Genomic DNA, 12,295 nt, shown 5'->3' with positions numbered 1-12,295 from the left:
CTCTGTGTTCTCATCTGTATAACGAGGACGTTTCTTTAGGACTCACAGGGCCCGGGCCCTTCATTTGGACTATTACTACAAGGAGGTTTGTTGATCCTCAGCTAAAGGGAAGGGGGGAAGAAAAAAACATGCGGAGAAGGTGGCAATTGTATGAGCATGCACGGAAATTCAGTGGCACTTTGAAGACCTAGAACCTCGTCCAGCCGGGGCACTCCTGTCCCGCCTCTTGCACACGTCCCAGTGGGGCTGGGACCTCCCGAGTGAGCTCCAAACCTCCGTCCTTGTGGGATTCACGGTCATGCCGCTGACATGGATGTCCTTCCTTCTCCCACCCAGGGTGCAGCTGAGCGAACTGGTAACCTGCATGAGTCCTGCAGGATGCAGGCCCTCCAGCAAGGCACCTCGGAGAAGGTGGCCATGGCCATGGTACCAGCTTTCCCGGGGGGAATCGTCCCCCACGTCTCCACGCTGGCCTTCTCCAGAGCCCAACGGTTCCTGGAGGAGCTTTTAACTAGGTGAGCACACACTCGTGACTCTGCCCACTGCTAGCTGTGAGGCTTGAAATGTCACCACATCTTCCCGAGTCTCAGGATGCTCCTCTGAAAAGTGGGCTGCTGGGGGGGTCAACCTCATAGCACTGCTGTGGGGACAAGCCATGGCAGGTCTCACCTGCTCCCTGGCTCTGCAGACGGGGTAGCTGGACGTGCAGCGGTTGTTGGTGGCAATTCTTTCACTCTGTCCCACGGAAAGAACTCTGACACACCCATCAGCGGCCTGTGGCATCGGAGGTTGGAAAAGCACATGGAAAGCAACCTGTTAAGCAGTGTGAGATTTCACCTAGCCGGTCCTGGTCCTTGGTGTAGCCACACTGGGGATTTCTGGGGAGAGCAGGGGCCCAGGCCCACTCAGATGTATGGCATGCTTCTGGTTGGAGTTTCTTTACTCGACAATGTGCATGCACTTTTGGAGACACTTAGCCTGACTCAAGGAATGAAGCAGACACAATCCCTGGGCCTCAGTTCTGGGCAATGGGTCCAGCAGTCACGCTGTCCACCATTCGCAGGTCGTGTCCACCATCCATCAGGGCTGATGCCATCAGAGTGTTTTTTCCATCTGGAGGCACACCTCCTTACAATGACCGGGGTGACACACCGCAAGCCCAAGTCATAAAGTGAGTGGTCTCCGGGTCCAGAAGGAGGGCCCCCAGAGTCAGCATAGTGGGGACTGTGTGTGTGGGGAGGGGAAGGGGGGAGGGTGCCTGGCAGAACCCTAATCTTATACATCATCTGATTCCCAAGAAAGGCCTGAGCTCTGGAGTCTTCTATTCCAGGAGGACAGGAGTCAAAGACGACAGTGGGTGGGGTCCCGGGCCTTGTAGACCCAGAGGGGACGCTGGGCTGAGTTGTCCCTCAGAGTCCCCTGCCCCCCCACAGACCCACCCCGCTCTGCCTGCCCCTCTCCATATCCATCTCCCCTGACCACTGTGGCCAGGCTCAGAACAGGATTGTGGTGAGCAGGCTGCTCACAAGTCTGTCTCAGTCCTCAGCCCAGATGCCCAGGGCCTGGAGGGTGGGGCTGGGCAGTGCACTGGACCTTCAGGAGAGCTGCCAGTGGGAAGAAGAGTCTCACACAGACTCTGTGTTGAACCTCCTGGATCCCATACCTGCTACAACCAGGACAGCCACACAGGGGCCGGGGGTGGCATGGGGCTGTGCCCTGGGTGGGCAAGGGGGGCCTGCACAGAGGCTCCGATCTAAGCCAGTGTGCCACGGGAGGGCAGAGTGGAAGGAAAGACCAGGACTCAGACTCTGCTGCCCACCTGCCTCTCCCCAGGGCCTTTGCTGCGATGGTGGGGACCTGGCTGGACCAGGTCCAGGGTTTGGGGCAGCCCCTTCCTTTCGCCTGTTTCGAGGCAGAGCAGGCCTTGGTGCCCATCAACTCCCCTGCTTCACACCTGGTGGGCCACGCCCAAAATCTATGGTTGGAGCTGCAGCATCTTGAGCCCACCAAGGCAACTCAGGAAGGTGAGGGGGACTGATAACCTGGGCAGATACTCTGGGGAGGGCAGGCTCATGGGCTGGAGTTCCCTGAAAGGCGGTGGCATCTTTTCTGTCTGTGGAAAGTCACGGGAAAGCCAGGTGTGTGAGTCAATCTGTCTCTTTCTCCTGCTCCAGGTCCACGCCCTGAGCTCCAGAGCTCTCCAGAGACAGAGGAAGGGCCTGCTCAGGGGCCAGAGCCTGGTCCAATGAGAGGCCCTGCCCTGGCCTGGCCTGGCCCAAGGCAGTACCTGAAGCCATTATGGAGCCAGCTACTGGCTGCGCTGGAAGCCTTCTCTTTCTCTGTTCTAAGAGTTCTAGGCAATTACATCAAATAACTAAGAGGAATACACCCGAACTATATATTTATAATATCAAATAATGATAATTTCCCAAAATACCTAGCTATTTATGTAGACTATAATCCATTAAATACTCTGGAACAAAGAGAAATAAAGTTGTTGATTTAAAATATGTGTAGATGATATCTACTCGTGTATATAGACATATGTTTGTGTATATATGCTGATATGGAAAGATGCTCACTATACCACACATTTTAAAAATAACTCCTGAAATTTAATTTTTTTCTGGTAATTAAACAAGTATAAACTGATAAAATGATGAAATACAGTTTGGAAATGTATAAAATGTTAACACTAGTGAACTCTAGGAAGTGGGACTGCTAGAATTGACAGTTTCTACCTTTTCTGCTTAGTACTTTCTGGTTTTCACCAGGGGCCCAGTGCACGAATTTGAGCATCTTGAAAGGAACTGTGGGCTGAGAGGCTGCGGTGGGCACAGGGGTGGGTCTTGGCCCATCCTCCGTGCCCCCACCCGGCCCCATTCACTGCGGCCCCTGGTCCCATCTGCCGGCAGTCCTGCTCCCACCCATTGACGGCATGGAATGGTTTGGGCCGGTGCCAGCAGCAGGCTCAAGCAGCAGCTGCTGCCCCAATTGCCCCTCAGGAGCAGGGGGAGGTGTAGAAGCCCTCAGGGGCTATCTGGGCCAGCAGCTGCTGCTCGCACCCACTGACGGTGCTGAGCGATTGGGACCAGCGCCGGGTGCTGGCATTGGGTGCAAGTGGGGTCGGCGCAGGCAGCAGATGCGAGCGCTAGGCAGGACTGCAGTGCACGGGAGCAAAGAATTTTCAGTAACCACTAGAGGTTCGCCCCAATGACAGCAACCAGCGCCCCACCTTGGTCTGGTGCTCCTGCTCACCTGCTCCACCATCCTGCAGTGGCTGATGCCTGCCACGTTCCGCACGTACCCCCTGGTGGTCAGCACACATCATAGCGACCCGTTTTTCCACTGTTTGGTCTATTTGCATATTAGCCTTTTATTATATAGGATATTACCTTCTGTCTCAGGTTCAACCATTTCTTTGAGAAGCTTTTGTTCCTTTTATTGGAGAATGACATTAGAACCAAGACCAAGGTACAAGTGGTATCCTAGTTTCTGAGCATTATGTTCTTTTCCCCCAGATTTATGGAGGTATAACTATTATACAAAAATGCACATAATTAATGTATACAATTTAGGAGTTTGTGGTGATAGCAACATACACTTACGTTGCTACCATCACAACCAAGGTATTAAATATTTCCATCACCTCTGAGTTCCTTGTGTCCCATTATTTATGGGTTTTTCTTTTTGTGCTAACAACACTTAACATGAGATCTCCCATCTTAACATATTTTTAAGTGCACAACACATTATTTGTTAACTACAGGCATGATGTTGTGCCATAGATTCTCGGAGCTTTTTCTTTATCTATTGATATGACCGAGGAATTTTTGGCCTTTATTCTATTTATGTGGTGTATTACATCAATTGTTTTGCATATGTTGACCCTTCCTTGCACCCCAGAAACAATTCCCACTTGTCATGGTGTATGACCCTGTTAATGTTCTGTTGAAATCGGTTTGGTAACATTTTGTTGAGGATATTTACATCTGTAATTATCAAGGTCATTAACATGCAGTTTTCTTTCTTTGTGGTGGTCTTTATCTGGACAGATTCAAAATGGTTATTTTTCTCTTCATCACAAGAATCCAGTGGGGTTCCAGGAGTAAAACCCATGAAAGAGTAGCAACCTCCCTAAGACTGCAGCCTCCTGCAGTTTCTCACTCTTAACCCCAATCCACACTCAGCATTCCGCAATGTGTCACAATTACCATTTAACGTTCCTAAGCGCTCAAGGCTCCAGCAGCTCCGGCTCAGCAGACATGAGAAGGCCCTGTGTGTGCTCTGGAGCTTCGGCAGGTGTCAGGGTGATGAGTGCAGGAGAAGTTGTTGGCTTTCAAATTGTTCACACTTTTTTCTTCACGAAGAGTAACAACTTCTAATGCTCTACATTTCAGCTGTTACCACAGTCCAAGTAGTTAATATTTTATAAAAGTTAAGGTCCAATTTAGATACATTAAAGGAGGAAACAACCAATCCTCAGGCCAGTAATGTCAGAAGTGCTGTTATAGTAGCACCAGGGGCTAGCAGTCACCCCCGATGCCGCTGGTGCCACACCATCAGGAGCGGGGGCAGCAGAGGGTGTGGAGACCAGTGTTTGTTTGTTTTTTTTAAAACATATTTTATTGATTTTTTACAGAGAGGAAGAGAGAGGGATAGAGAGTCAGAAACATCGATCAGCCGCCTCCTGCACACCTCCTACTGGGAATGTGCCCGCAACTAAGGTACATGCCCTTGACCGGAATCGAACCTGGGACCTTTCAGTCCACAGGCCGACACTCTATCCACTGAGCCAAACCAGTTAGGGCGGAGACCAGTGTTTTGTCTGCACACAACGTGAATCCTATGTGAACAGGGCCCACATCCTCATCGCAAATGTGCTGATGGGCACGTCCCTGTGGTCACTGTCCCAGGGGCCTGAATGAAACGGAACAAAGGCAGCACCTAGATTTTCTCCCTCACCCACTGACTCCTCAGTCTTGCTATGAGACTGGAGCACAATGTACACAAATATTGAGTAAAATTTTTATTATTACACTCTGAGACTTCAGGCCATTGGACACAAGAAAGCCTAAAATGAGGATGAGAGAAACATCGGTCAGCCGTCTCCCACATGCACCCCGACCAGGAATCAAAGCCGCAACCTTTTGGTGTACAGGATGACACTCCATCCACTGGGTTCTGACCCTGACATTTCCCATCAGCCACCGTCTCCTGCTGCTACCCATTCCCTTACCTGGGAAGGGAATGAGCTGTGAGCACTGCGCCTTGGGGGCACCCCAGCCCCACACCCACCTTAGTGCCCCTCCCTGTAGGGACCCTCCAGCCTACCCCTTGGCAGGTCCAGGGTCAGCCGCAAAGGCCCAGGGCTGAGGACACAGGGCTCCTGGAGCAGCATGGGCACAGGTTGAGACAGCTGCCCAGGCGACACCTGCCAGGTGAGGGAGGACCCAGCACAGGCGGTGTTTGTTTCCAGGAAGGACCAGCAGTGTTGAGTGTTGGCTCCAGGCTGCATCCTCAAAGCTCCCTCTGGGTGGCAGTGAGGGGGAAAGGGTCTGGGTGACAGGAGAACGGCACCTCCTCCTGAGGCACGGCAGGGGGGGGCGGGGAGTGGGCTTTGGAGAGGGAAGGAAGCGAATGATTCTGGTGGAGGTGACTGCAGTGGGGCGCTGTGTGGAGTCAGGAGCTACAGCGCATGGGGTGGTGGTGAGGAATGGACGTTTGGGACATCCTGTGAAATGTCCAGATGTTCTGGTGGCCAACCCTACTTGTTGGGCAAAATCTGTTAGGAAAATGACTGAAATGCCGAAGAAAAGTGACCTAAATCTAAAAGCCAGAGGATTGGGGACACATGGGGACGCAGCTTTCTGACCTTTATTTCTGAGAAGAAAGGTGTTTTTTAAAAATTAGTTGTAACTTTAAGGCCTTAGACTCAAATGTATTATTCACACTGTTACATTGCAAATAGGAAAGAGGTAATCAATTGGCTGATCAGGTGTGAAAGGATTTTCACAAGACTTTACAGAAAAAGCTCATGTGACATCCCCTGCTTGTCAGCTGATGACAGGCCACCACACCGACGCCCCTTGGTCAGCGCTAGGGCCTGTCACACTTGGGCCTCTCCTTCTGTGGTCCTGCCACCAGCAGCCACTAGAGCAGTCTTGCAGGCCCCTCGCTGGGGCCAGGCCGCGGGGACCGTGTGGGGCCACAGAGAGCCCCCTCAAAGTGCAGCACGTGTCGGGTTTGGACAGTTTTTATTTATTACTTTCACATTCACAGACTCAGGCAGCCCCTTTGAGAAAGGGGAGGGGGAAGCTGCCTGGAAGAAAAGCTGGGCTCACGGCACGTGGGACTTCTCACGGGGAAACGGGCCTCGGTGTCAGCAGGCACCTGACATGGTGGCCGCAGCTCGCTCCTCGGTGCCTGGGAGGTGCATTCCTGGAGGCTGCCTCAGCCCAGGATTTTATTGCTGGTGAACCTCACCGTCCGACTTACAGCCCGGGGTGACGGCACTAACAAAACAGGTCCAGGGAGCAATTGGCTGAGATGAAACTGAACCATGTAAACTGCACGGACTGCCACGCTGCCCTGCTGGCCTTCAGCCCCAGGGAGGGCCTGGGGGGATGGAAAGGGAAGCCCTGCTGCCCATCCAGGTGGAACAAAGACAAGAGAGGGACAACCATCAGGACGGGCACGCCCACATCCACAGCAGCCTGAGCTCCAGAACCCACCAGCTCTTCCTTTTCCCAAAGACGTTCGCTTCTCAGGTGGGAAGAACACTCCACTCCCCTTTTTCTGAATATGTAGCTCTTGGGCTCAGTGAGATAACCACCTGGCAGACAGAGGATCGGAAATATGGACTAGGGGTGCTCAGACGTGTATTCTGAAAGGACGGACTGCCAAAAAGTGCCCTAGGGTCACCCCGAATCCCACAGGAAGGCGACAGTCGTGGAAAGAATGGTTTACCTCTGTGATTACAGCAGCGCCAAGATGAGAGCCAGCGCTGTCATTTTATTACACAGACTTGGTCTTGCGTTAGCTCCTGCCAGTTCTGCACACCATCAGCTCCTCAGGTCTCCTGAAAGCGCGAGGTGCCCTTCCTGCTGTGCCCCGGTGACAGGCAGGCCCCTCCCCTCCTTGACAGCCGAGGGAAATGACGGCTGTGCCGTGTAACTGCTCCTCCTGGTCTGTCAGACTGCAAATGTTTAGTCCTTTTACCCTTCTGGGTAAAAGGCCTCATGGCATTGGTAGGCGTGGGGGCGAGGCCCTCAATGCACCTGATGTTCACACTAAGCCAGAACCGCCGGGTGCAGCTTCACCGGCCGAGGTGCACATGGCCCGTGGGTGCCCGCAGGAGTCTTGAGGGGTGAGATGGAGGAAGTGTCAGTTCTGTGCTCAGATCTCCACTTGCTTAGCCTCTGGTCTAACAGAGGTATCTGAGTTCACAGATCTACACATTAGTTTAGCAAAAAATCTGGCTTCTGATACCCAAAGAGCTTAAAGTCCCCTTCAAAACGGGCATACAGGCGCCGGATGTCCTGCTTGCTGATGCCCAGGAAGTAGTGCTCCACCTTGGTTTTGTTGTACACGGTGATGCCCGGAGGGATGGTGGGGTATGACACCAGGTGGTCTATGCCCGCCTCTTTTAAGATGTATGGGGCGTCGTCCTCCAGGGTCTCGTGGTGACCAATCACACTGTATGATATCTCGCAGGGCGCGCACAGCTCGACGTACGTCACCCAGTGAATGATGTGGTCCCCAAACTGGAGGTCCAGCCACCTGTGGTTTGGATCGCCCAGGTAGCGCACAAAATCTTCAAACTGGATGCCCCGGGTCTCCGTCCGGTTCCGCCTGTACTTCCTGATGATGCCGGGGGCAATCTCGTGCCTGTACCAGGGTTCAAAGCGGGGATTGTGCACGAACTTGTCCTTAAAGGCAGATATCAGTCTTTCAAAGGGATCTCTTACAATAAAAAACTTGAAGTAGGTTTTCAAGCTAAGGGAAAAATGTAGATAAACAAGAGGTGAAGCCGATGCTACTGGTGGTGACGGCTGTGGGAGTGGGAAGAGTGGAGACACAGCTGGAGCAGCTGCAGCCGCCATGTCCTGAACCCTCCCCCGGGCGAGCCCTGAGATGAGCACATCACACACATCTCGCTTAATCCACTCAACACCACTTAGGGCAAACCTGCTCATTAGCACCCATTTTATAGGTGAAGAAATGGAAGCTCCGAGACTGTAACTGTCCAGGGCCTCAGCACTCACCCTCGGGGGCCACTGTGAAAACGTCTACTTCACCTATGTTTTGTTTTACTTGAGAGTTTCAAAATTTTAAGGACATTTAAAAGTTTTGTTCCTGGGCAGAAAATACTAAGGACAGGAACTTAGAGTGAGTTCGGAACAACGGAGGCCAGGAAAGTTACTTTATATCTTAAAAGACTCAATTCAAAATTGCCAGGGGCAGGAAAAATAAGAGCGGTGGTGGTAGAAGATGGAGTGAGGCTCAGGCCCCAGCGGGAGGAGAGCTGGCCCGGGAGACCTGCGGGAGTGGCAGTGGTGGCCCCAGGGCCCCAGGGAGGCCATGACGACAGTGAGGCCACTGCTGTCACTGCAGCGGCTTACTCCGTGCCAGAAACTGCTCAGTGCTTTGCAGGCCCTAACCATTTCCTGACAAAAGCCCAGGATGGTAACAGGGCAGCCCTGACCCGGCTCGGCTCTGGCACTGAACAGCTGTGTTCTGAAGGGTTTGGACACGTTGGAAAGCCTCCGGAACCAGGGCTGGAAGGAAGAGAAGGTGCTGACGAGCGAGGCAGGGCCAAGTTCAGGTGGGTCCTGACATTCTTATTCCTGTTGAACTTGGCTCTGGCGGGGCCATTTCATAGCTAGTAAAGAGAACTTTTCAATTTATAGCTAAGTTTTAGCGCCCGCGCCCTCCCTGCTGTGATTGGTGGGTCTGTCTGCCGGGCTGTGCTAGGTCCAGTCCACACCACCACTCCCAGGGCAGTGGCGGGGAAGCAGGCACGATGCCTTTGGGGAAAATGAAAACGAGGCGGGGTTTCCCTGCAGCCTAAATCCCTTTCTTATGAAGTAACAGTCATATCCAGTAAGGAGTCCATAAAACTAAACACAACCAACGCAGAACAAAAATGACCACTCACTTCTATTGGGAAAATGACCTTCCTTCATTCCCATGGACTGCATGAAGGTGAGGGTGGAGAGCCATTCTGAAATTCCCATCAAGATTTCTGAGTTTAAATGCACTGAACTCTGGGCATGTGGAAAGTTGCCTCTCCCCGACGCAAACCAACAGCCCCCTGGAGTCCTTGGCGCAGTGTGGGACACAGGGCAAGTACAGAACCGAGCCTGGGACGTATCGAAAAGCCCCTCCCTGCAGGAACCTGTTCCTACCGCTTCTGAATTTCTGCATCGCTGAAGGCAGAGAGACGAGGGAGGCCGTTCTTTTCATGGTCATGAACCACGTTCTCGGGGATGTCTTCGATGGAAGGAAAGGCACCTAGGAGTAAACAAGGGAGAAGTTGTGTGGCCCCCTCAGTGCTACCTTTAAAGAAGATGCCCATCTCTTAGGCCCATGTTCCCCGCAAGTCATCCCCAATATCCATGGTGATATTGAATTCCAACTAAGACGAGTGAGACGTGGCAAAATGCGAGTGCAGACAAGCTCTGGTCACCTGTAAGCCGACAGGAGGAACCAAGAGGAGTTAAGAGGAGGAGGGCCAGGGAGCGAGTAAGGGGTGGAAGGAAGGATGATACCTACCCCTGGTAGCGCACTGGGATGGGCTAAATCTGCCAACAGACACATCGCTGCATGCAAACAGAATGCCTAAGGCCTCCCACACTCACTCTACTGTGAAACTGGGCTCATGAGAACAACCTGCTCACACCCACAGCACTCACAGGCCCATCACTCCCGACAGGCAAGGTGTTCCCAGGACCACATCCCTGGGCCTCAGGTGGGTTCCTAGGTAACCTCAGGGCATCCCAGAGATGCGGCAAGTGGCAGAGGTGTTTGGTGCTAGAACAATCCAGCTAATGTCGTGGGATAGATATATGTGAAGCGAGGGTCAAGGATGAGACGGAGTGACTGAGGAGAAAATGGCAGGGTCAAGAGCACAGTGCTCGGAGGCAGGCTGACGCATGTAACCTGGGGAGGGGCATCCTTGGGTTGGTGGGTTGGGCAGGTTTTTCATTCTTTTCCCAACTTAGACAAATGGAAATAAAGTGTCATTACCCGAGCTTTTAGCCAAGCCTCTGCAAACCTTTACATCCATGTTTGTGTTACTCCTGTCTTGTTACATGTGGAGTCTGGTGGGGGGAAATCTCTGTTGGGCCATCTAAGCAGTGGCCATAGCCTATTTTATTTATTCTTCCCCCAAATGTTTAAGTGCCAGTCTAGACCTCTACGCTAACTGCTGTGGATGGCTCTAAATGGGCAAGACTGTCAAATGAACCAACCTGTGGATTTGCACATGGACCCGCTCAGGTATCTGTCCCCATCCAGGTGCATGCAGGGCCGGCAGAAGGCAGCCACAAGGACTACCTGCTTTTCTATTGCAGGCATACCTTGTCTTATTGTGTTTTGCTTTATCACGCTTCGCAGATGCTGTGTTTTTTTACAAACTGAATTTTCACAATTGAAGGCAAGAACCTCTACCAGCAAGAGGATTATGGCTGGCTCCGCTGCCATGCCTCCTTCACCGCAGTGGTCTGGGAGGGTCGCAGTGCCTCTTGGGGGCGCCTACATGCGACCTGGCAACCTGCTCCTATTTTTGTCCTGCCCTTGACTGATGCTTCAGACTGTGGTGGCAGATTTGTAAGAATCACATATTCATTGTTTCCAATTTGATTTGTAACCTCATTCTATGACATCAAAAATCCAACATGCAGTCAGCTTCTTTTACAGCTGAATTTCAGACACAGAACCCATAAGTATCTTGTCAGTTCAGAGTACGTAGAGTTTAAACTAATAAACATGGTGTCTGGAAGAGCAGTGAATAATAAAAGACTAGGGTATGAGGTCACTTGCCAGTGATCTCATTTGTTCCCAAGAAAACATCAGATTTCCTGAGGCAAGTCAGTTAAATCCTCTGAATATGATGCTTGGTGTAAAATGAGGACATTTCTTTCTACCCACGGGGCACTGAATCCTTTGTCTGTGGGTAGAGGCTCCCCTCCCAGGGCCTGGGGTAGGCGCCCTTCTCACTACAGGAAGGGCAGTGTTGGGGGCGGCTTCCTGGCACTCAGTGAGCGTGGGGCCTTGGATTACAAGGACAGAGCCAGTGTCTAGTAAGGATCGATGCTGTGAATCTGAAGAGAAGGAACGGGACCCACCAGGTGAGCAGGCTGCCCGAGATGGGGACTCTGCCGTGGGAAGTGAGGAGATCTTGGCCTTAGGGGTGGCCCTTTGAGAACAACCAGTATCCACACTAACCCACTTAAAGTACAACACTCACAGGAAAAACACAACGGGTGGCCCTTTGAGAACAACCAGTATCCACACTAACCCCACTAACTTAAAGTACAACACTCACAGGAAAAACACAACTGAGAACTGTCTGACAGGTTACCAGCTCCTCTTAGGAGATGTCCCTTCCTGTGGCTCCTCCCTGCCCCCTTGTCTGCCTCCCCCCACCCCCAGGTCACAGTGGCCTTCCCCGGGCAAACCCCAAAGTCACCGAGGGAGGACACACCACGGGCACGGCACGCACCGTTTAACACGATCAGCACTTTCTTCCACTGCGTGTTGCCCACTTTGGGGGTCTGGCAGAAGAGGATCTTGTGTTTGTCACAGACGAATATTCGGTCCAGGACAAACTTGGACACGGCCGTGTGTGAGAGGTTCTTCAGGGCCGCATCCCTGCAGACGTTTCGGATGAGCTCCAGGCGCTCCATATAGACCAAGGGCTGAGCCAGCTGGCCGTCTGAGAGCATCTTCCCAGTTGGCTGCAGGGACAGGGAGGCAAAAGGGCACGAGGGCCTCCTGAGCAGAAGACAGGCTGCCGCTGGGGAGCCCTGCGCTCTGGCCTCCAGCTGGGCAGACAGAGAAGCTGCATCCGACATAAGCAGGGCCCTGTGGACCGGATTCACCTCCAGGGGCCTGGGACTCAGGTCCATGTTCAGAGAGAAGCGAACCCTCTTGTTCCTCGTCCTCAGCTTGGACAAAATGAGGGGTAGTGGGTGGGGTGTCTACCAGTCACTTTGCTGATGAAATTATGACCCTTAATTTTCTGGAAACTGCAGGACACTTTTCATTCAGGGCTTCAGGGAAGGCCAGT

The 12,295-nt window shown here is 52.5% G+C and overlaps 2 protein-coding genes across 8 annotated transcripts in view; one reads left to right on the top strand and one right to left on the bottom strand.

Annotated features, from left to right (window-relative positions):
• The window catches only part of LOC106725086 (ral guanine nucleotide dissociation stimulator-like), a 4,082-nt gene extending 1,708 nt beyond the window's left edge, over positions 1–2,374 (top strand). Inside the window, exons 2-5 of the mRNA XM_014534975.1 lie at positions 337–515; positions 1,064–1,171; positions 1,834–2,024; positions 2,175–2,374. Of these exons, the coding sequence (XP_014390461.1) occupies positions 337–515; positions 1,064–1,171; positions 1,834–2,024; positions 2,175–2,374 (678 nt within the window). The remainder of the gene's footprint in view (positions 1–336; positions 516–1,063; positions 1,172–1,833; positions 2,025–2,174) is intronic.
• A 3,866-nt stretch (positions 2,375–6,240) lies between these two features.
• CHST10 (carbohydrate sulfotransferase 10) overlaps positions 6,241–12,295 on the bottom strand; it is a 36,971-nt gene continuing 30,916 nt past the window's right edge. For all 7 annotated transcript variants that reach the window (XM_005860472.2, XM_005860475.2, XM_005860474.2 and 4 more), the window contains 3 exons: positions 11,729–11,963; positions 9,411–9,516; positions 6,241–7,998 (listed from right to left, as the gene is read on the bottom strand). In XM_005860472.2, coding sequence (XP_005860534.1) covers positions 7,461–7,998; positions 9,411–9,516; positions 11,729–11,963 — 879 coding nt within the window. In that variant the 3' untranslated portion in view covers positions 6,241–7,460. The remainder of the gene's footprint in view (positions 7,999–9,410; positions 9,517–11,728; positions 11,964–12,295) is intronic.

The sequence above is a fragment of the Myotis brandtii genome, unplaced genomic scaffold (genome assembly GCF_000412655.1).
Source record: "Myotis brandtii unplaced genomic scaffold, ASM41265v1 scaffold1347, whole genome shotgun sequence".
Lineage (NCBI taxonomy): Eukaryota > Metazoa > Chordata > Mammalia > Chiroptera > Vespertilionidae > Myotis > Myotis brandtii.
The sequence above is the reverse complement of the archived record's forward strand: the minus strand, read 5'-3'. Positions and strand labels throughout refer to the sequence as shown.